Source organism: Hyperolius riggenbachi, chromosome 7 (assembly GCF_040937935.1).
Source record: "Hyperolius riggenbachi isolate aHypRig1 chromosome 7, aHypRig1.pri, whole genome shotgun sequence".
Taxonomy (NCBI): Eukaryota; Metazoa; Chordata; class Amphibia; order Anura; family Hyperoliidae; genus Hyperolius; species Hyperolius riggenbachi.
The window spans coordinates 323,499,318-323,524,539 of NC_090652.1; the positions used below are offsets into that span (position 1 = coordinate 323,499,318).

General features: G+C 52.1%; 2 protein-coding genes across 9 annotated transcripts in view; one reads left to right on the forward strand and one right to left on the reverse strand.

The window, feature by feature from the left end:
* The window catches only part of FAIM (Fas apoptotic inhibitory molecule), a 38,670-nt gene extending 17,746 nt beyond the window's left edge, over positions 1-20,924 (reverse strand). For 5 of the 8 annotated variants that reach the window (XR_011022909.1, XR_011022908.1, XR_011022906.1 and 2 more), the window contains exons 1-5: positions 20,840-20,912; positions 17,738-17,784; positions 16,295-16,430; positions 13,064-13,292; positions 12,463-12,512 (exon numbers count right to left, since the gene is read on the reverse strand). Coding sequence is in view for 4 of the 8 variants with exons in the window: in XM_068246304.1 (XP_068102405.1) it covers positions 12,463-12,512; positions 13,064-13,292; positions 16,295-16,430; positions 17,738-17,781 (459 nt within the window). In the remaining 4 variants the exon portion in view is untranslated. Of the gene's footprint in view, positions 1-12,462; positions 12,513-13,063; positions 13,293-16,294; positions 16,431-17,737; positions 17,785-20,839 lie in introns of all 8 variants that reach the window. The other 3 variants (XM_068246306.1, XM_068246307.1, XM_068246308.1) reach the window with 3 other exon arrangements.
* A 263-nt stretch (positions 20,925-21,187) lies between these two features.
* LOC137526224 (sialidase-like) lies at positions 21,188-23,215 on the forward strand. Its single transcript, XM_068247440.1, has one exon. The coding sequence runs from the start codon at positions 21,188-21,190 to the stop codon at positions 23,213-23,215; it is 2,028 nt and encodes a 675-aa protein (XP_068103541.1).
* Positions 23,216-25,222: the final 2,007 nt, after the last annotated feature.

Below are 25,222 nucleotides of genomic sequence, written 5' to 3' on the forward strand. Positions count from 1 at the left end.
TGCGGACTTTCTACCGCTTCTTAGGCGTATTAGTATGACGCCTTCCGGATGTGACGTGTATTGTGGCCCTCGGATGCGACCTTCTTGCGTTCCATATTGATGCGGACTTTTTTCCGCTTCTTAGGCGTATTAGTATGACGCCTTCCGGATGTGACGTGTATTGTGGCCCTCGGATGCGACCTTCTTGCGTTCCATATTGATGCGGACTTTCTACCGCTTCTTAGGCGTATTAGTATGACGCCTTCCGGATGTGACGTGTATTGTGGCCCTCGGATGCGACCTTCTTGCGTTCCATATTGATGCGGACTTTTTTCCGCTTCTTAGGCGTATTAGTATGACGCCTTCCGGATGTGACGTGTATTGTGGCCCTCGGATGCGACCTTCTTGCGTTCCATATTGATGCGGACTTTTTTCCGCTTCTTAGGCGTATTAGTATGACGCCTTCCGGATGTGACGTGTATTGTGGCCCTCGGATGCGACCTTCTTGCGTTCCATATTGATGCGGACTTTTTTCCGCTTCTTAGGCGTATTAGTATGACGCCTTCCGGATGTGACGTGTATTGTGGCCCTCGGATGCGACCTTCTTGCGTTCCATATTGATGCGGACTTTCTACCGCTTCTTAGGCGTATTAGTATGACGCCTTCCGGATGTGACGTGTATTGTGGCCCTCGGATGCGACCTTCTTGCGTTCCATATTGATGCGGACTTTCTACCGCTTCTTAGGCGTATTAGTATGACGCCTTCCGGATGTGACGTGTATTGTGGCCCTCGGATGCGACCTTCTTGCGTTCCATATTGATGCGGACTTTTTTCCGCTTCTTAGGCGTATTCTAATGACGCCTTCCGGATGTGACGTGTATTGTGGCCCTCAGATGCGACCTTCTTGCGTTCCATATTGATGCGGACTTTTTTCCGCTTCTTAGGCGTATTAGTATGACGCCTTCCGGATGTGACGTGTATTGTGGCCCTCGGATGCGACCTTCTTGCGTTCCATATTGATGCGGACTTTCTTCCGCTTCTTAGGCGTATTAGTATGACGCCTTCCGGATGTGACGTGTATTGTGGCCCTCGGATGCGACCTTCTTGCGTTCCATATTGATGCGGACTTTCTACCGCTTCTTAGGCGTATTAGTATGACGCCTTCCGGATGTGACGTGTATTGTGGCCCTCGGATGCGACCTTCTTGCGTTCCATATTGATGCGGACTTTTTTCCGCTTCTTAGGCGTATTAGTATGACGCCTTCCGGATGTGACGTGTATTGTGGCCCTCGGATGCGACCTTCTTGCGTTCCATATTGATGCGGACTTTCTACCGCTTCTTAGGCGTATTAGTATGACGCCTTCCGGATGTGACGTGTATTGTGGCCCTCGGATGCGACCTTCTTGCGTTCCATATTGATGCGGACTTTTTTCCGCTTCTTAGGCGTATTAGTATGACGCCTTCCGGATGTGACGTGTATTGTGGCCCTCGGATGCGACCTTCTTGCGTTCCATATTGATGCGGACTTTTTTCCGCTTCTTAGGCGTATTAGTATGACGCCTTCCGGATGTGACGTGTATTGTGGCCCTCGGATGCGACCTTCTTGCGTTCCATATTGATGCGGACTTTTTTCCGCTTCTTAGGCGTATTAGTATGACGCCTTCCGGATGTGACGTGTATTGTGGCCCTCGGATGCGACCTTGTTGCGTTCCATATTGATGCGGACTTTCTTCCGCTTCTTAGGCGTATTGTAATGACGCCTTCCGGATGTGACGTGTATTGTGGCCCTCGGATGCGACCTTGTTGCGTTCCATATTGATGCGGACTTTCTACCGCTTCTTAGGCGTATTAGTATGACGCCTTCCGGATGTGACGGGTTTTTCGCCTCCTGGATGTGACCCTTTGTGTTCCATGGCCAGGAAGTTTGTCTGGCGTGCGTCTCATACGCTTTTCAATGCGGATACAGCCGGTCGGCCTCTACATGCAGTGATGATGATTGCTTCTCAAATCAGGTGGGTTCCTATTTAAGGGGTGTATTTTCTGGGGGCTAATTTGTCCCGATGATGCGCCACAATACAGCGAAGCGGCTGTAGACCTGCTCCTAACTGCCTATACCTCTCTCCATCCTGTATGTATATGGAATGGTTTATGCCTTTTAATGGATTAGAATAAAAGTGATGTTTTACTGAGATGTGCACCACCGCTTTTTCTTCTTCAAATTGCTGGAATAACCACCCCATAACTGCACGGAGGAGGAAGGGGCAGCTCTCTTCTCCATGCTGGAAACACTATTACCATAACCACCCCATAACTCTGCACGGAGGAGGAAGGGGCAGCTCTCTACTCCATGCTGGAAACACTATTACCATAACCACCCCATAACTGCACGGAGGAGGAAGGGGCAGTTCCCTCCTCCATGCCGGAAACACTATTACCATAACCACCCCTTAACTGCACGGAGGAGGAAGGGGCAGCTCTCTTCTCCATGCTGGAAACACTATTACCAAAACCACCCCATAACTCTGCACGGAGGAGGAAGGGGCAGCTCTCTTCTCCATGCTGGAAACACTATTACCATAACCACCCTATAACTGCACGGAGGAGGAAGGGGCAGCTCTCTTCTCCATGCTGGAAACACTATTACCAAAACCACCCCATAACTCTGCAGAGGAGGAAGAAGCAGCTCCCTCCTCCAGGCTGGAAACATTACCATAATCACCCCATAACTGTACGGAGGAGGAAGGGGCAGCTCTCGCCTCCAGGCCAGAAACACTTTTACCATACCTGCACAGAGGAGGAAGGGGCAGCTCTCTTCTCCATGCTGGAAACACTATTACCATAACCACCCCATAACTGCACAGAGGAGGAAGGGGCAGTTCCCTCCTCCAGGCTGGAAACACTATTACCATAACCACCCCATAACTCTGCACGGAGGACGAAGGGGCAGCTCCCGCCTCCAGACCAGAAACACTATTACCATAACCATCCCATAACTGCACGGAGCAGGAAAGGGCAGCTCTCTTCTCCATGCTGGAAACACTATTACCAAAACCACCCCATAACTCTGCAGAGGAGGAGGAAGGGGCAGTTCCCTCCTCCAGGCCGGAAACACTATTACCATAACCACCCCATAACTGCACGGAGGAGGAAGGGGCAGCTCTCTTCTCCATGCTGGAAACACTATTACCAAAACCACCCCATAACTCTGCAGAGGAGGAGGAAGGGGCAGTTCCCTCCTCCAGGCTGGAAACATTACCATAACCACCCCATAACTGTACAGAGGAGGAAAGGGCAGCTCTCTTCTCCATGCTGGAAACACTATTACCAAAACCACCCCATAACTCTGCAGAGGAGGAGGAAGGGGCAGTTCCCTCCTCCAGGCCGGAAACACTATTACCATAACCACCCCATAACTGCACGGAGGAGGAAGGAGCAGCTCTCTTCTCCATGCTGGAAACACTATTACCAAAACCACCCCATAACTCTGCAGAGGAGGAGGAAGGGGCAGTTCCCTCCTCCAGGCCGGAAACACTATTACCATAACCACCCCATAACTGCACGGAGGAGGAAGGGGCAGCTCTCTTCTCCATGCTGGAAACACTATTACCAAAACCACCCCATAACTCTGCAGAGGAGGAGGAAGGGGCAGTTCCCTCCTCCAGGCTGGAAACATTACCATAACCACCCCATAACTGTACAGAGGAGGAAAGGGCAGCTCCCGCCCCCAGGCCAGAAACACTATTACCATAACCACCCCATAACTGCACGGAGGAGGAAGGGGCAATTCCCTCCTCCATGCCGGAAACACTATTACCATAACCACCCCATAACTCTGCACGGAGGAGGAAGGGGCAGCTCTCTCCTCCAGGCTGGAAACATTACCATAACCACCCCATAACTGCACGGAGGAGGAAGGGGCAGTTCCCTCCTCCATGCCGAAAACACTATTACCATAACCACCCCATAACTCTGCACGGAGGAGGAAGGGGCAGCTCCCGCCTCCAGACCAGAAACACTATTACCATAACCACCCCATAACTCTGCAGAGGAGGAAGGGGCAGCTCTCTCCTCCAGGCTGGAAACATTACCATAACCACCCCATAACTGCACGGAGGAGGAAGGGGCAGTTCCCTCCTCCATGCCGAAAACACTATTACCATAACCACCCCATAACTGCACGGAGGAGGAAGGGGCAGTTCCCGCCTCCAGACCAGAAACACTATTACCATAACCACCCCATAACTGCACGGAGGAGGAAGGGGAAGCTCCCGCCTCCAGGCCACAAACACTATTACCATAACCACCCCATAACTGTGCACGGAGGAGGAAGGGGCAGCTCCCACCTCCAGACCAGAAACACTATTACCATAACCACCCCATAACTCTGCAGAGGAGGAAGGGGCAGCTCTCTCCTCCAGGCTGGAAACATTACCATAACCACCCCATAACTGCACGGAGGAGAAAGGGGCAGTTCCCTCCTCCATGCCGGAAACACTATTACCATAACCATCCCATAACTGCACGGAGGAGGAAGGGGCAGTTCCCTCCTCCAGGCCGGAAACACTATTACCATAACCACCCCATAACTGCACGGAGGAGAAAGGGGCAGTTCCCTCCTCCAGGCCAGAAACACTATTACCATAACCACCCCATAACTGCATGGAGGAGGAAGGGGCAGTTCCCTCCTCCATGCCGGAAACACTATTACCATAACCACCCCATAACTCTGCAGAGGAGGAAGGGGCAGTTCCCTCCTCCAGGCTGGAAACATTACCATAACCACCCCATAACTGCACTAAGGAGGAAGGGGCAGCTCCCTTCTCCAGGCCGGAAACACTATTACCATAACCCCCCCATAACTGCACGGAGGAGGAAGGGGCAGTTCCCTCCTCCAAGCCGGAAACACTATTACCATAACCATCCCATAACTCTGCAGAGGAGGATGGGGCAGCTCCCTCCTCCAGGCCGAAAACACTATTACCATAACCACCCCATAACTCTGCACGGAGGAGGAAGGGGCAGCTCCCGCCTCCAGGCCAGAAACACTATTACCATAACCATCCCATAACTCTGCAGAGAAGGAAGGGGCAGCTCCCTCCTCCAGGCTGGAAACATTACCATAACCACCCCATAACTGCACGGAGGAGGAAGGGGCAGCTCCATTCTCCAGGCCGGAAACACTATTACCATAACCATCCCATAACTCTGCAGAGGAGGAAGGGGCAGCTCCCTCCTCCAGGCCGAAAACACTATTACCATAACCACCCCTTAACTCTGCACGGAGGAGGAAGGGGCAGCTCCCGCCTCCAGGCCAGAAACACTATTACCATAACCATCCCATAACTCTGCAGAGGAGGAAGGGGCAGCTCCCTCCTCCAGGCCGAAAACACTATTACCATAACCACCCCATAACTCTGCACGGAGGAGGAAGGGGCAGCTCCCGCCTCCAGGCCAGAAACACTATTACCATAACCATCCCATAACTCTGCAGAGAAGGAAGGGGCAGCTCCCTTCTCCAGGCCGGAAACACTATTACCATAACCCCCCCATAACTGCACGGAGGAGGAAGGGGCAGTTCCCTCCTCCAGGCCGGAAACACTATTACCATAACCATCCCATAACTCTGCAGAGGAGGATGGGGCAGCTCCCTCCTCCAGGCCGAAAACACTATTACCATAACCACCCCATAACTCTGCACGGAGGAGGAAGGGGCAGCTCCCGCCTCCAGGCCAGAAACACTATTACCATAACCATCCCATAACTCTGCAGAGAAGGAAGGGGCAGCTCCCTCCTCCAGGCTGGAAACATTACCATAACCACCCCATAACTGCACGGAGGAGGAAGGGGCAGCTCCATTCTCCAGGCCGGAAACACTATTACCATAACCATCCCATAACTCTGCAGAGGAGGAAGGGGCAGCTCCCTCCTCCAGGCCGAAAACACTATTACCATAACCACCCCTTAACTCTGCACGGAGGAGGAAGGGGCAGCTCCCGCCTCCAGGCCAGAAACACTATTACCATAACCATCCCATAACTCTGCAGAGGAGGAAGGGGCAGCTCCCTCCTCCAGGCCGAAAACACTATTACCATAACCACCCCATAACTCTGCACGGAGGAGGAAGGGGCAGCTCCCGCCTCCAGGCCAGAAACACTATTACCATAACCATCCCATAACTCTGCAGAGAAGGAAGGGGCAGCTCCCTCCTCCAGGCTGGAAACATTACCATAACCACCCCATAACTGCACGAAGGAGGAAGGGGCAGCTCCATTCTCCAGGCCAGAAACACTATTACCATAACCACCCCATAACTGCACGGAGGAGGAAGGGGCAATTCCCTCCTCCATGCCGGAAACACTATTACCATAACCACCCCATAACTCTGCACGGAGGAGGAAGGGGCAGCTCTCTCCTCCAGGCTGGAAACATTACCATAACCACCCCATAACTGCACGGAGGAGGAAGGGGCAGTTCCCTCCTCCATGCCGAAAACACTATTACCATAACCACCCCATAACTCTGCACGGAGGAGGAAGGGGCAGCTCCCGCCTCCAGACCAGAAACACTATTACCATAACCACCCCATAACTCTGCAGAGGAGGAAGGGGCAGCTCTCTCCTCCAGGCTGGAAACATTACCATAACCACCCCATAACTGCACGGAGGAGGAAGGGGCAGTTCCCTCCTCCATGCCGAAAACACTATTACCATAACCACCCCATAACTGCACGGAGGAGGAAGGGGCAGTTCCCGCCTCCAGACCAGAAACACTATTACCATAACCACCCCATAACTGCACGGAGGAGGAAGGGGCAGCTCCCGCCTCCAGGCCACAAACACTATTACCATAACCACCCCATAACTGTGCACGGAGGAGGAAGGGGCAGCTCCCACCTCCAGACCAGAAACACTATTACCATAACCACCCCATAACTCTGCAGAGGAGGAAGGGGCAGCTCTCTCCTCCAGGCTGGAAACATTACCATAACCACCCCATAACTGCACGGAGGAGAAAGGGGCAGTTCCCTCCTCCATGCCGGAAACACTATTACCATAACCATCCCATAACTGCACGGAGGAGGAAGGGGCAGTTCCCTCCTCCAGGCCGGAAACACTATTACCATAACCACCCCATAACTGCACGGAGGAGAAAGGGGCAGTTCCCTCCTCCAGGCCAGAAACACTATTACCATAACCACCCCATAACTGCATGGAGGAGGAAGGGGCAGTTCCCTCCTCCATGCCGGAAACACTATTACCATAACCACCCCATAACTCTGCAGAGGAGGAAGGGGCAGTTCCCTCCTCCAGGCTGGAAACATTACCATAACCACCCCATAACTGCACTAAGGAGGAAGGGGCAGCTCCCTTCTCCAGGCCGGAAACACTATTACCATAACCCCCCCATAACTGCACGGAGGAGGAAGGGGCAGTTCCCTCCTCCAGGCCGGAAACACTATTACCATAACCATCCCATAACTCTGCAGAGGAGGATGGGGCAGCTCCCTCCTCCAGGCCGAAAACACTATTACCATAACCACCCCATAACTCTGCACGGAGGAGGAAGGGGCAGCTCCCGCCTCCAGGCCAGAAACACTATTACCATAACCATCCCATAACTCTGCAGAGAAGGAAGGGGCAGCTCCCTCCTCCAGGCTGGAAACATTACCATAACCACCCCATAACTGCACGGAGGAGGAAGGGGCAGCTCCATTCTCCAGGCCGGAAACACTATTACCATAACCATCCCATAACTCTGCAGAGGAGGAAGGGGCAGCTCCCTCCTCCAGGCCGAAAACACTATTACCATAACCACCCCTTAACTCTGCACGGAGGAGGAAGGGGCAGCTCCCGCCTCCAGGCCAGAAACACTATTACCATAACCATCCCATAACTCTGCAGAGGAGGAAGGGGCAGCTCCCTCCTCCAGGCCGAAAACACTATTACCATAACCACCCCATAACTCTGCACGGAGGAGGAAGGGGCAGCTCCCGCCTCCAGGCCAGAAACACTATTACCATAACCATCCCATAACTCTGCAGAGAAGGAAGGGGCAGCTCCCTCCTCCAGGCTGGAAACATTACCATAACCACCCCATAACTGCACGAAGGAGGAAGGGGCAGCTCCATTCTCCAGGCCGGAAACACTATTACCATAACCACCCCATAACTGCACGGAGGAGGAAGGGGCAGTTCCCTCCTCCAGGCCGGAAACACTATTACCATAACCCCCCCATAACTGCACGGAGGAGGAAGGGGCAGTTCCCTCCTCCAGGCCGGAAACACTATTACCATAACCATCCCATAACTCTGCAGAGGAGGATGGGGCAGCTCCCTCCTCCAGGCCGAAAACACTATTACCATAACCACCCCATAACTCTGCACGGAGGAGGAAGGGGCAGCTCCCGCCTCCAGGCCAGAAACACTATTACCATAACCATCCCATAACTCTGCAGAGAAGGAAGGGGCAGCTCCCTCCTCCAGGCTGGAAACATTACCATAACCACCCCATAACTGCACGGAGGAGGAAGGGGCAGCTCCATTCTCCAGGCCGGAAACACTATTACCATAACCATCCCATAACTCTGCAGAGGAGGAAGGGGCAGCTCCCTCCTCCAGGCCGAAAACACTATTACCATAACCACCCCTTAACTCTGCACGGAGGAGGAAGGGGCAGCTCCCGCCTCCAGGCCAGAAACACTATTACCATAACCATCCCATAACTCTGCAGAGGAGGAAGGGGCAGCTCCCTCCTCCAGGCCGAAAACACTATTACCATAACCACCCCATAACTCTGCACGGAGGAGGAAGGGGCAGCTCCCGCCTCCAGGCCAGAAACACTATTACCATAACCATCCCATAACTCTGCAGAGAAGGAAGGGGCAGCTCCCTCCTCCAGGCTGGAAACATTACCATAACCACCCCATAACTGCACGAAGGAGGAAGGGGCAGCTCCATTCTCCAGGCCGGAAACACTATTACCATAACCACCCCATAACTGCACGGAGGAGGAAGGGGCAGTTCCCTCCTCCAGGCCGGAAACACTATTACCATAACCACCCCATAACTGCGCGGAGGAGGAAGGGGCAGTTCCCTCCTCGAGGCCGGAAACACTATTACCATAACCATCCCATAACTCTGCAGAGGAGGAAGGGGCAGCTCCCTCCTCCAGGCCGGAAACACTATTACCATAACCACCCCATAACTGCATGGAGGAGGAAAGGGCAGTTCCCTCCTCAAGGCCGGAAACACTATTACCATAACCACCCCATAACCCTAATGTAGGGAGCTGCCCCTTCCTCTTCTGTGCAAAGTAGAACTTTAGAATTTTTTTTTTTTATGAAAAAAATGGGTACACAGGTATGTCCATTTAATAAAGACATACTGGTTAATGCATTCACAGCGTTCTGCCGTCTCCCGTATGCGAATATGAACATTTGAGGAAGAGGCAGAGCAGTTGCAGCTGTTCCACCCATTTACTGCCACTTCTGTCGTGTTATGAATGTCAGACTTCCTCCTTTATACCCGCAACACAAGCGATGATCTCGGCGCTTAGTTTGCCCTAAACTGCTAATATCACCTCCAGAGGATGAGGCCAGTCCTCGTCCTGAAGCCCGCTGTGCAGTGATACCTTGCTGCTATGTACACCATATCTCCCAGCGGCTCATTCTCCATTTCCGGCCACATCATCAGCTGGGCGGGCTGGTGTGATGAAAAACATTGGCACCCATCAGATTTTTCAACTTGGACTGTTCATATGTGCACATGTGTGCTGTACGCACTGTTCATAACTGCGCATGTGTGCTGTACGCACTGTTCATAACTGCGCATGTGTGCTGTATGCACTGTTCATAACTGCGCATGTGTGCTGTACGCACTGTTCATAACTGCGCATGTGTGCTGTACACACTGTTCATAACTGCACGTGTGCTGTACACACTGTTCATAACTGCGCATGTGTGCTGTACGCACTGTTCATAACTGCGCATGTGTGCTGTACGCACTGTTCATAACTGCACGTGTGCTGTACGCACTGTTCATAACTGCGCATGTGTGCTGTACGCACTGTTCATAACTGCGCATGTGTGCTGTACGCACTGTTCATAACTGCACGTGTGCTGTACGCACTGTTCATAACTGCGCATGTGTGCTGTACGCACTGTTCATAACTGAGCATGTGTGCTGTACGCACCGTTCATAACTGAGCATGTGTGCTGTACGCACCGTTCATAACTGCGCATGTGTGCTGTACGCACCGTTGATAACTGCGCATGTGTGCTGTACGCACCGTTGATAACTGCGCATGTGTGCTGTACGCACCGTTCATAACTGCGCATGTGTGCTGTACGCACCGTTCATAACTGCGCATGTGTGCTGTACGCACTGTTCATAACTGCGCATGTGTGCTGTACGCACCGTTCATAACTGCGCATGTGTGCTGTACGCACTGTTCATAACTGCGCATGTGTGCTGTACGCACCGTTCATAACTGCGCATGTGTGCTGTACGCACCGTTCATAACTGCGCATGTGTGCTGTACGCACCGTTCATAACTGCGCATGTGTGCTGTACGCACCGTTCATAACTGCGCATGTGTGCTGTACGCACCGTTCATAACTGCGCATGTGTGCTGTACGCACCGTTCATAACTGCGCATGTGTGCTGTACGCACTGTTCATAACTGCGCATGTGTGCTGTACGCACCGTTCATAACTGCGCATGTGTGCTGTACGCACTGTTCATAACTGCGCATGTGTGCTGTACGCACCGTTCATAACTGCGCATGTGTGCTGTACGCACCGTTCATAACTGCGCATGTGTGCTGTACGCACCGTTCATAACTGCGCATGTGTGCTGTACGCACCGTTCATAACTGCGCATGCGCTCCGTCTTTCACTCATCCCGGATGTAAGATTTTGCAAGCACAAGTATTTATTTCCCTCGGGGGGAAGGGGAGGGGTGTTATTAGTTGCTAACCAATGGAGGGGGGTTATATGTTCCCTCAAGGGGGTTATTGTGTGGCTTTTGTGTGAGAATAAGGTTAGGTTACATTTTCTTATGCGAATACATTAAAGTCCGTGGTTGGGTTGCACTTTCTGATATGTATACCTATAAACTATTGCAACCGGTTGCAAAATCTTATAAAGTTGCAAAAATGTTCACCACACCGGCCACATAACCTGTGTAAAGGGGCTTCAGGACAAGGACTGACCTGTTCTCTGCCCATCCCGCTGTAGTAAGAGTAGCGGTTTCAGTGCAAACTGAGCGCAAGGATCACGCCCCCTGTGTAACTATCCCTGATGTGCCGACTTCAGCTGTGACTCAGCTTTGCATGCCGCTAAATATCTTCCAGGGTCGCGGCCATCTTGGGGCTGAAGTATGATTTTTTTTTTTATTATTATTTTCTATTAAAACAGCAGGACATAATGTGCTGAAAGCATAGGGACCAAGGTAATACATATTTTGTAATACATTTTAACCATGTCACAGATATTTAAAGGGAACCTTAATGGCTTCTACCGGCCCCGTGCAGCCGTCCTGTGCCCTCCCCGGGACACACCGATCCTCCGGACCTCCCTGCAGCCGTCCTGTGCCTGCGCCAGGACACACCGATCCTCCGGTCCCCCTACAGTCGCCCTGAGCCCTCCCCGGGACACACCGATCCTCCAGCCCCCTGCAGCCACCCTTTGCCTGTGCCAAGACACACTGATCCTCCGCCCCCTGCAGCCGTCCTGTGCCTGCGCCAGGACACACCGATCCTCCGCCCCCCCCCCCCCTGCAGCTGCCCTGTGTCCGCGCCGGGACACACCAATCCTCTTGCCCCCTGCAGATGTCCTTTGCCCGCGCCGGGACACACCAATCCTCCGGCCCCCTGCAGCCACCCTGTACCCGCGTCGGGACACACCGATGCTCCGGTCCCCCTGCAGCCATCCTGTGCCCACACCAGGACAAACCGATCCTCTGCAGCGACTGAATTACTGCACCTGTGCAGCCCTAGCTGTGTGCATCCTTGTTTACGTCGCTGTCCCACGCATGCACAGTACGGTGACGTGAGCGAGCACTCATGTGGCCAGGGCCGCGCAGGTGCAGTAACTTCATCACTGCGGAGGGTCGGTTTGTCCCGGTGTAGGCACAGGAAGGCTGCAGGGGGCCGGTAGAAGCCCCAGGTAAGTTAAAGGGAACCTTAAACTTTTTTTTTTTTTGTTCAAGTATAGTGACAGTGATAAAATATCCATATTCAATATGAAAGAAGCTTGGTAAGATTTGTTTCCTTATTTCCAGTGATACGTTATTTTTAAACACAACAAAATTTATATCAGCCGGGTTTCACTACACCCTGTTCCCCCCCCCGAGGTTGTTACTCCAACACCGTGCGTAGTCCCCCCAGCAGGTCATTAGCACAGCTCCCCACATTCCTCTCGGAGGGGATTGATAGATATCTGCTGTTAGAAGTGTCATGGCAGCCGATGGGCGGGTACTTACCGCTGTCTCCATCATCCTCCCGTTACACCAAACGTCCATCGTGTCCTTCTCTGCAAAGAAAGAAAACATTTGTCTCTGTAATGCAGAGCTGGACATGTGACAGGGGAGGGACTTACCCAGCACCACCCTGCATTGGGGAGGGGGCGGGAATTACCCAGCACCACCCTACATGGGGTGGGACTTACCCAGTACCAGGGGCGGGATTGCCCAGCACCATACTTGAGGGGGCAGGACTTACGTGCAGGGTGGTGCTGGGTAAGTCCCTCCTCCCCTCCTCTGTGCAGAGTGGTACTGGGTAATCCTGCCCCATTTCCCCCTCACGTGCAGGGTGGTACTGGGTGAGGGGGAAATGGGGCAGGATTACCCAGTACCACTCTGCACAGAGGAGGGACTTACCCAGCACCACCCTGCAAGGGGGGCGGGACTTACCCAGTACCAGGGGCAGGATTACCCAGCGCCACCCTGGAGGGGGCAGGACTTACCCAGTACCACCCTGCACATGAGGGGAGGGGGCGGGATTACCCAGCACCACCCTGCACATGAGGGGAGGGGGCGGGATTACCCAGCACCACCCTGCACGGTGGGAGGGGGCGGGACTTACCTAGCACCACCCTGAAGTCCTCTCCGTCCAGGTGGAGCACCCAGGTGTTGGTGGTTTTGGAGCGGTTCTCCATATATTTCTTCAGGCTCTTGCCGTTCACCTCCAGGGTGTACTCGTAAGCAAAGCCGCTGACGGCATCAATGTTAATGGTGGCCTTTGTCTGAGACGCCCCAACCGGAAACGTTTCCTTCCCCACCAGCTTAAACATCCAGTCCTTCCGGATAATCTCCTGACAGAGAAACCGAGAAAAGCGATCAGCATATGAAGATCTCTGCTACCCCCAGTATGTACAGTATAAACTGTTACTCTATGCCTGTACTGATAGTAAACTAGCTGCAGTGTGTGCTGATCTCTGCTACCTCCAGTATGTACAGTATAAGCTGTTGCTCTGGGCCTGTACTAATAGTAAACTAGCTGCAATGTGTGCTGATCTCAGTAACAGCTTATACTATACATACTGGGGGTAGCAGTGTGCCTGTACTGATAGTAAACTAGCTGCAGTGTGAGCTGATCTCTGCTACCCCCAGTATGTACAGTATAAGCTGTTACTCTGTGCCTGTACTGATAGTAAACTAGCTGCAGTGTGTGCTGATCTCTGCTGCCTCCAGTATGTACAGTATAAGCTGTTACTCTGTGCCTGCACTGATAGTAAACTAGCTGCAGTGTGACCTGATCTCTGCTACCTCCAGTATGTACAGTATAAGCTGTTACTCTGTGCTTGTACTGATAGTAAACTAGCTGCAGTGCGTGCTGATCTCTGCTGCCTCCAGTATGTACAGTATAAGCTGTTACTGTGTGCCTGTACTGATAGTAAACTAGCTGCAGTGTGAGCTAATCTCTAAATACTAGAGGCAGCACTCTGTGCTTGTACCGATAGTAGAGATCAGCACACACTGCAGCTAGTTTACTATCAGTACAGGCACACAGTAACAGCTTATACTGTACATACTGGAGGAAGCAGAGACCAGCACACACTGCAGCTAGTTTACTATCAGTACAGGCACAGAGTAACAGCTTATACTGTAAATACTAGAGGCAGCAAACTAGCTGTAGTGTGTAGCTGCAGAGTAACAGTTATACTGTACATACTGGAAGTAGCAGAGATCAGCACTTTACTATCAGTACAGGCAGAGAGTAACAGCTATACTGTGCCTGTACTGATAGTAGTAAACTAGCTGCAGTGTGTGCTGATCTCTATCAGTACAGGCACAGTATAGCTGTTACTCTCTGCCTGTACTGATAGTAAAGTGCTGATCTCTGCTACTTCCAGTATGGACAGTATAACTGTTACTCTGCAGCTACACACTACAGCTAGTTTGCTGCCTCTAGTATGTACAGTATAAGCTGTTACTGTGTGCCTGTACTGATAGTAAACTAGCTGCAGTGTGTGCTGATCTCTACTATCAGTACAAGCACAGAGTGCTGCCTCTAGTATTTAGAGATTAGCTCACACTGCAGCTAGTTTACTATCAGTACAGGCACACAGTAACAGCTTATACTGTACATACTGGAGGCAGCAGAGATCAGCACGCACTGCAGCTAGTTTACTATCAGTACAAGCACAGAGTAACAGCTTATACTGTACATACTGGAGGTAGCAGAGATCAGGTCACACTGCAGCTAGTTTACTATCAGTGCAGGCACAGAGTAACAGCTTATACTGTACATACTGGAGGCAGCAGAGATCTGCACACACTGCAGCTAGTTTACTATCAGTACAGGCACAGAGTAACAGCTTATACTGTACATACTGGAGGCAGCAGTAATCAGCACACACTGCAGCTAGTTTACTATCAGTACAGGCACAGTATAGCTGTTACTCTCTGCCTGTACTGATAGTAAAGTGCTGATCTCTGCTACTTCCAGTATGTACAGTATAGCTGTTACTCTGCAGCTACACACTACAGCTAGTTTGCTGCCTCTAGTATTTACAGTATAAGCTGTTACTCTGTGCCTGTACTAATAGTAGTAAACTAGCTGCAGTGTGTGCTGATCTCTATCAGTAAAGGCACAGAGTAACAGCTTATACTGTAAATACTAGAGGCAGCACTCTGTGCTTGTACTGATAGTACAGTATAAGCTGTTACTCTGTGCCTGTACGGATAGTAGAGATCAGCACACACTGCAGCTAGTTTACTATCAGTACAGGCACAGTATAGCTGTTACTCTCTGCCTGTACTGATAGTAAAGTGCTGATCTCTGCTACTTCCAGTATGTACAGTATGGCTGTTACTCTGCAGCTACACACTACAGCTAGTTTGCTGCCTCTAGTATTTACAGTATAAGCTGTTACTCTGTGCCTGTACTGATAGTAAACTAGCTGCAGTGTGTGCAGAGAGATAGCTCAGGAATGGGAGGATATGATATACAGAGATATCTTGGGAATGGGAGGATATTATGTACAGAGGGAGATCTCAGGAATGGGAGGGTATCATATACACAGGGAGATCTCAGGAATGGGAGGGTATTATGTACAGAGGGAGATCTCAGGAATGGGAAGGTATTATGTACAGAGATATCTCGGGAATGGGAGGATATTATATCTAGAGAGATAGCTCAGGAATGGGAGGATATTATATACAGAGATATCTCATGAATGGGAGTATATCATATACAGACTTATCTCGGGAATGTCCAGCGCTGCGTAATATGTTGGCGCTTTATAAATACAATAAATAAATAAATAAATAATGGGAGGATATCATATACACAGGGAGATCTCAGGAATGGGAGGGTATTATGTACAGAGATATCTCGGGAATGGGAGGATATTATATACAGAGAGATAGCTCAGGAATGAGAGGATATTATATACAGAGATATCTCAGGAATGGGAGGGTATCATATACAGACATATCTCGGGAATGGGAGGATATCATATACACAGGGAGATCTCAGGAATGGGAGGATATTATGTACAGAGGGAGATCTCAGGAATGGGAGGATATTATATACAGAGAGATATCTCAGGAATGGGAGGATATTATATACAGAGGGAGATCTCAGGAATGGGAGGATATCATATACAGAGAGATAGTTCAGGAATGGGAGGATATTATATACAGGGAGATCTCATGAATGGGAGGATATCATATACAGAGAGATACCTCAGGAATGGGAGGTATTATGTACAGAAGGGTCTCTGCAGCGCTGATCATTATTTATCATCATGTCTGCTATAAGGTCAGCTGTGAATGAGGCCTCACCTTGCCCTGACACATGTATACATACCTTGCCATCCACGTAGACCACCCTTTTGCCCGACGTCGTGCCATGTTCAAACTCGATCTTGTGGACGCCGTCGCTGAGGGCCACTTCCCACACTGCCACCAGATCGGTCATCTTCTCCAGACGTCCGTAGCGTGACCTGCAGGAGAGGAGGGGGACAGAGTTGTGGACTCAGCAGTGACAGGCTGATGATGGGGGGGGATTAGCAGGAGGAGAGCGCGCAGGGGGATTACCTGGCTGCAGACATGGAGAAGCAGCCATCAGGTAAGGATTACATTTATATTACACACCGCAGGATTATTCATACATATTGTCATTACTGTCACATTACTGGCAGAACAGGCGAGATCTGCAAACCCAGGGATGTAACAGGTGACCCTCACCATATAGGAAGACCGCAGAGTCTCAACCTACAGAGTTACCCCTCCTATAGGAAGACCGCAGAGCCCCGATCTACAGAGTTACCCCTCCTATAACAGGAGGGGAGCACAGCACAGGAGAGAGAACAGCGGGCACACAGTTTCAGGGAGGAGGACCCGACTCTTCCCCCCCCCCTTCAGCAATGACACCAGCAGACAGGGAAGTCACCTCTGACTTCCACGTTCCAAGCGACAGAGCTCTGTTTGGCTAAGTCTTCTTTTTCTCCCACGCCGCTGACTCTACTTCCCGTCAGCAGTTTGAGACATTCAAGACGTAGGCATGCAGAGCTCTGTCGCTTGGAACATGGAAGTCAGGGGTGAGTTCCCTGTCCGCTAGCATCACTTCTGGATGGGGGAGCTGGGAGCACTGAAGGAGGGCCCGAGGTGAGGAAGGGCGGAGTCAGGACCCTCTCCCCACCATTGCCTGCCTGCTGCTTCCCCCTCCAGGCTACCTATAGACCTGGCCACCTATACTGGGGGCACCAATGCCTGGGTGGGCACCTATACCAGGCTATCTATACTGGAGGCACCTTTAACTGGCTATCTATACTGGGGGCACCTATACCTGGCCACCTATACTGTGGGCACCTATAACTGGCTACCTATGATGGGGGCACCTATACCTGGCTATCTATACTGGGGGACCTATAACTGGTTATCTATACTGGGGGCACCTATTACTAGCTACATATACTGTAAGTTTTTTTTTTCCATCATTATCATGCCTGGCCTGCCTTTCCAATGGAGGGGGGCATCATTCTAAGTTTCGCAGGGGGGCTCAGTGATTTCTAGTTATGCCCCTGTGCAAAGCCCTGACCTGCCGAGTTACCCCTCCTATAGGAAGACCGCAGAGCCCTGACCTGCAGTTACCCCCCACCCCACTCATCTAGATCCCAGGGGGGGGGGGGGGAGTGTATCGCAATCTAGATTTATGATTATCTGTATTCCTCCCAGGAGCCAGGAAGTCCTCTGTAGTGTTCTGTGAAAGGGGGAGGCAGCAAATCACACACAGCAGAGACGACATTACCTCATTTCCTCCTCGTACATGGTGACTTCCTGGCAGGCCGCCATCTCCTCCAATACGCAGCATGAGAGAGAAACAATCAGCAGCTGTCACACAGGGCGGGACTTGTGATTGGAGGAAAGGAACGCATAGGGGTGGTGCATGTGGAGCATTGGGAGGGGGTCATATGAACATACAAGCTAATGGCAATTGCCATTTTATATCTTTTCCACAAGAAGTATAACAAAAATTTAATGTGATATCCAGGCCAAGCCACACACCATATAGAAACTGAGCCACACTGCGTTGTGAATGGGTCCCCTCCCAGAGGGCTGGTCCAGAGGTGAGGCTTGGCTGAAGAAGCTCTACCTCCTGTCATGGCAGATTTACTATGTGGGGTGTAAAATGTAGTAGAAGGTAATAGTATTGGGTGTCTTACATGGAAATGGAGAAAGATACCATTCCTATAAACCTGCACACGTGATAGCCATGATGACAAATCTCCACTCAGGTGACGTGTGATTGGCTGCTGGGATCAGTGCAGGTGGAGCTGTCAGAATACAGTGTAAAGACAGCACTGTTCATCCACCTCTGGGTGCGGAAGCACTCGGGAAGACGGGCCGCTCTGTACTGCACACGTGCAAGAACCCTCTCTCACACACTCGCGCATGTGCACTCCAGAGCTGCTGGTCTTCAGAAGTCTTCAGAAGCACTCGGGAAGACGGGCCGCTCTGTACTGCACACGTGCAAGAACCCTCTCTCACACACTCGCGCATGTGCACTCCAGAGCTGCTGGTCTTCAGAAGTCTTCGGAAGCACTCGGGAAGACGGGCCGCTCTGTACTGCACACGTGCAAGAACCCTCTCTCACACACTCGTGCATGTGCACTCCAGAGATGCTGGTCTTCAGGAGTCTTCGCAAGCACTCGGGAAGGCGGGGCCGCTCTGTACTGCACACGTGCAAGAACCCTCTCTCACACACTCCCACATGTGCACTCCAGAGATGCTGGTCTTCAGAAGTCTTCGCAAGCACTCGGGAAGACGGGCCGCTCTGTACTGCACACATGCAAGAACCCTCTCTCACACACTCGCGCATGTGCACTCCAGAGATGCTGGTCTTCAGAAGTCCGAGTGCTTCTGAAGACTCCCGAAGTCTCTGGCGGCGGGAGATTCAAACGGAGGGGCCTGCAGGGGAACGCGGACCCTGGGAGGAGAATGGGAAGGCTCTATAGGACCCAGAGCCTTCCCACTACTTAGGTGAATATCTGATTTTTATTTTTAACCAGTAGTCCACCGCGTCACACCAATGGGCGTGGCCGCGACGGCAGCCCCAGGACTGCCTAGCGCCGATTGGCGTAAGGTCCTGCGGGCTTGTTTTGCAGGAGATCATCCCTGCTTGGATGGCGGAGCTCTGCTAAACCTTCAATCTCCCAGTGGCGATCACCGGTCGGAGACTGTGAGATGGCGAAACCGCCGTCTATTAACATAGTACAGTGCTGCGATCTAAGGCAGTGCTATACTGGGGACAGCCGTGTGACACAGGAGAGCAATCGGCTCTTATAGGCTGAAGCCTATGACAGCTGATCGCCGTGAATGGCTGGCTGGGGGGAGGGATTTAAGAAAAAAATAAATAGTAACATTTATTAATAAAATAACATAAATATTTATAAAAAAAATAAATAAACACTGGGGAAGCAATCAGACTCCACCAACAGAAAAGGGTGGGGGGATCACTCGTGTGCAGAGGAGTTGTGCAGCCCTGCAGTGAGGCCTTAAAGCTGCAGTGGCCAATTTAGCAAAAAAAAAAATGGCCTGGTCTTTATGGGGGTTTAACACTGCGGACCGCTTGTGGTTAAAGTGAGGCTGAAGCAGTTGAGTTTATCTGGACAACTATAGTCATCTAGGTAGAAGATCCTAAAGTCTAACTGGACGTATTGGCATCCAGTGTTACTGAGGATTGTATGTGCACTCCGCTTGTTCCCAGCAGCATTTACGTGGCAGCGATTGGTGAAGGGGAAGAAGCGTTCCCTGAGCCAATCGTAGTACCTGGAATAAATGGACATGACCCCGATCACGGGCCATGTCCATTCATAATAACAAAAGTGAAAGGAAAAAAATGCACACTGCTCCCCGTAACTGCACACTGCTCACTGTATCTGCCCATTGCTCCCTGTAATTGCACTCTGATCTCAGTAACTGTACACTGCTCCAAGTAACTGTACTCTGCTCCCAGTAACCACCCACTGCTCTGTAACTGCACGCTGCTCCCTGTAACTGCCCATCCCTCCCAGTAACCGCACGCTGCTCCCTCTAACTGCCCACCCCTCCCAGTATCTGCACGCTGCTCACCATACCTGCACATTGCAATTACAGGGAGCAGTGGGCAGATACAATGAGCACTCTGATCTCAGTAACTGTACACTGCTCCAAGTAACCACCCACTGCTCTGTAACTGCCCACTGCTCCCAGTAACTGCCCACTGCTCCCAGTATCTGCACACTGCTGTCAGATGTACACAGACTTGAATGGAGAAAAGGTGCCTGCCTGCCTAGGTCCTTATGGGTGCTCAGAGGGCCTGTCTGCACTCTCCAGGCAATCAGACTAGAGATTCCCCTGGAGCTTCCTCCTGTGTTAGGCGGTGGGACTGTATCAGGGATGGTGGTTTGGGTGGAGGGGGGGTGGCCTGAAGCATGACTTGGTTTGGGTGACGGTGGGGGAGGGATTTATGTTAGAGGGGGTGGAAGTCTTTATAATAGAGGGGCGGGCCACATACACATGCTGGGCCCTAGGCAGCTGCTCAGATTGCCTCCACACAGACTGGCTGAGAGTAAAATGCTGTGATCAGATGATCAGCAGAGAGGTAGGGGGAGAGGGGCACAGCCTGTGCTCACCTGTCTATGGGGGGGGGGGGGTACACAGAGGGTATATCAGCCTCACAGTGTGTGTATATATATATATATATATATATATATATATATATATATATACACACACACATACATACATACATACATACAGGTAGGAGGGGGCCGCAGCCTGTCCTCACCTGTCTATATACACACAGGGGAGGGGGGCAGTATATAGGATGACACGGGGTACACGCAGCACAGACACAAACAGGCCTCACCCGCTACCACCGGCCGGAAATCTAAGTGACGCGGCCTCCGCTACCTGGGCAACCGTCTCCAGGTGACCACAGCGTGCGCGCCCCCGGCCGTCCTGCGCGCGGCCCCGCCTCCCCTGCTCCTGCCCGCTGTGCGGCCCCGCCCTCTCCAGCATCCGCGCCGCCGCATAGTGACGCGCGGGAGGGGAGGTGTCACGTGACGGGCTGCTCTCAGCGAATTCAATGTTCTGCTTAACATGGGCTGGAAATGGGGATATGTGAGGGATCTCCCTATTATTATATAGAGGCTGCCTGTGCTCACCGGCTCCTCACTATTCCTGATCAATTACATTATTATTATTATTATGGAGTATGCTTGTGCTTCTCACTATTCCTAACGAATATCTATTATTATCATTGCTTGCGCTCCTCTGCTTCTCACTACTCCATAACAACTACATCTCCAGCCACAGCCTGGCAGTCCTCACCCATACCCACAACTCCAAACCTGCCACACCTGCAACTGCACAACCAGCCCAACCCTACCACACTTCTACAACCACACCACCAGCCCAACCCTGCCACACCTCAACAACCACACCACCAGCCCAACCCTGCCACACCTCTACAACCACACCACCAGTCCAACCCTGCCACACCTCAACAACCACACCACCAAACCAACCCTGCCACACCTCAACAACCACACCACCAGCCCAACCCTGCCACACCTCAACAACCACACCACCAGCCCAACCCAGCCACACCTCAACAACCACACCACCACCCCAACCTAGCCACACCTCTACAACCACACCACCGGTCCAACCCTGCCACACCTCAACAACCACACCACCGGCCCAAGTCTGTCCCACCTCCATTCACAACCACATCTCCAAACAAAGCCTGCAACACTTCTATCTACAGCTGCACCTCCAGATCCAATCCTGCAACACCTCCTCAAGAACCACACCACAAGCCCAACCCTACCAGTCTTCACCCATAACCACAGCTCCAACCCTGCCACACCTCAACAACCACACCACCAGCCCAACCCTGCCACACCTCTACAACCACACCACTGGTCCAACCCTGCCACACCTCTACAACCACACCACCGGTCCAACCCTGCCACACCTCAACAACCACATATCCAGCCCAACCCTGCCACACCTCAACTACCACACCACAAGCCAAACCCTGCCTCACCTTAACAACCACATCTCCGAGCCAACCCTGCCACACCTCTACAACCACACCACCAGCCCAACCCTGCCACACCTCTACAACCACACCACCGACTCAACCCTGCCACACCTCAACAACCACACCACCGGTCCAACCCTGCCACACCTCTACAACCACACCACCGACCCAACCCTGCCACACCTCAACAACCACACCACCCGCCCAACCCTGCCACACCTCAACCACACCACCAGCCCAACCCTGCCACAGCTCAACAACCACACCACCAGCCCAACCCTGCCACACCTCAACAACCACACCACCAGCCCAACCCAGCCACACCTCAACAACCACACCACCAGCCCAACCCTGCCACACCTCTACAACCACACCACCGGTCCAACCCTGCCACACCTCAACAACCACACCACCGAACCAACCCTGCCTCACCTCAACAACCACACCACCAGCCCAACCCTGCCACACCTCAACAACCACATCTCCAGCCCAACCCTGCCACACCTCAACTACCACACCACAAGCCAAACCCTGCCACACCTCAACTACCACACCACAAGCCAAACCCTGCCTCACCTTAACAACCACATCTCCGAGCCAACCCTGCCACACCTCTACAACCACACCACCAGCCCAACCCTGCCACACCTCTACAACCACACCACCGACTCAACCCTGCCACACCTCAACAACCACACCACCGGTCCAACCCTGCCACACCTCAACAACCACACCACCGGTCCAACCCTGTCACACCTCTATAACCACACCACCAGTCCAACCCTGCCACACCTCTACAACCACACCACCGGTCCAACCCTGCCACACCTCAACCACCACACCACCCTCCCAACCCTGCCACACCACCAGCCCAACCCAGCCACACCTCAACAACCACACCACCAGCCCAACCCAGCCACACAACAACCACACCACCAGCCCAACCCAGCCACACCTCAACAACCACACCACCAGCCCAACCCTGCCACACCTCTACAACCACACCACCGGTCCAACCCTGCCACACCTCAACAACCACACCACCGACCCAAATCTGTCCCACCTCCATTCACAACCACATCTCCAACCAAAGCCTGCAATACTTCTATCTACAACTGCACCTCCAGGTTCAATCCTGCCACACCTCCTCAAGAACCACACCACAAGCCCAACCCTACCAGTCTTCACCCATAACCACAGCTCCAAGCCTGCCACACCTCTATCCACAAACACGCCTCCAACCCAATCCTGCCACACTTTTTCAACAACCACACCACCAGCCCAACTCTGCCACACCTCCATTCACAACTACACCTCCAGTCCATGCCTGCCCTACCTTCATCCACATCTCCAAGCCTACTACACCTCCATTCACAACCACACATCCAACCCCAGACTGTTACACCTCCATCAACTACCTCCCCTCCAGCCCAGCCATGCCAGTCTTCACCTATAACCGCAGCTCCAAGCCTAGTGCACCTCCATCCCAAGTCTGCCCCACCTCCATCCACAACCACATCTCCAAGCCTACCGCACCTCCATTTACAACCACACATCCAATCCAAGCCTGCGACACCTCCATCAACTACCACACCTCCAGCCCAACCCTGCCAGTCTTCACTCATAACCACAGCTCCAATCCTGCCTCACCTCCATCCACAACCACACCTCCATCCCAACCCTGCCAGTCTTCACTCATAACCACAGCTCCACGCCTACCCAAACCTCCATTCACAACCATACCTCCAACCCAACCATACCACACCTGCCACACCTCCAGCCCAATCCTGCCACACCTCCAGCTCAACCCTACCACACCTCCAACCATAACCACACCTCTACTTGCCACAGCCCAACTTTGCCACATCACCAATAACCACAGCTACATTCAGAATCAGAATCATCTTTATTCGCAGAGTACGCTATTGACATACCCGTAATTGGATGTGTTACACATGGCAGTGGCAGAAGAACATAAGGCACGAGACAAAAACATACATACATAGCATCGGGAAAAGTACATTGATAAAGGCTAAGGGGGCAAAAGGACTCAGAATAGAGGAGCAAGAACTGTACAGGAGGGCTTGGAAGTTCAGGGTGGGCATCTGGTGAACTGCTGACCATGGGCTAGAGCAGGGGTGTCAAACTCAATCAGGTCAGGGGTCGAAATCTAAAACTTAGCCTAAGCCATGGGCCAAATAGTTTGAGACTGTTTAATAAATGTTATATCTTAATAAGCAAAGTGGCGTAAGTATAGTGTACATGGTGGGCCAGCTCCTCCCTCTTCTGCAGAGTAGTGCAGTGGAGCATTTTATTATTTACCTGTTCCAGTGCTGCTTCGGGTCTCCTCTGATCTTTCTGACAGTTACATGCTGAATGTTGCAGATCTCTGGCTCTGAATGTATGTCATGTGATCAGGAGCTGGAGGTATGGAAGCACAGAGCGTGCAGCTGCTGGGAAGAACAGAAGAGGCACAACGCATCACCATTAACATTAGTCTGGCCTTCATGCTGGAACATTTAGACAGGCCTGACACCTACGCCAGAATCCTCTTCCTGGACTTCAGCTCCGCCTTTAATACCATCTGCCCAAACATCCTGTACGACAACCTAGTGCAACTTGGTGTCGATCACACTCTCTGCGGGTGGATCAAGGATTTCCTCACCAACAGGAAGCAACTAGTAAGACTCGGCGACTGCTCCTCCCAGGTGAGAACCACTAATACTGGTGCTCCCCAAGGGTGTGTACTGTCTCCGATCCTGTTCTCCCTGTATACGAACTGTTGTGTCTCAACCGCAGACTGCATTAAGGTTAAATTTGCGGATGACACCACTATCCTCGGCCTGATCAGTGGAGGGGACGAACGCACCGACCATAGCGAGATTGAGCGGATCTGCAACTGGTGTAGGAGCAACAAGCTTGTCCTAAACGCTGCAAAGACTGTTGAGTTAACTGTGGACTTCAGGAAGTGCCCTCCCCCTCTCAACCCAGTCATCATTGAAGGCACTGAAGCTGCCAGAGTATCTAGCGTTCGGTTCTTGGGCACAACCATAACCGATGATTTGAGATGGGGAGAAAACATCACTAAATGCCAAAAAAAGCCCAGCAAAGGCTGTTCTTCCTGAGACAACTGAAGAAGTTCGGTATGCCCCAGGAGCTGATGACAAGTTTCTACACAGCTACCATTGAGTCTATCCTTTG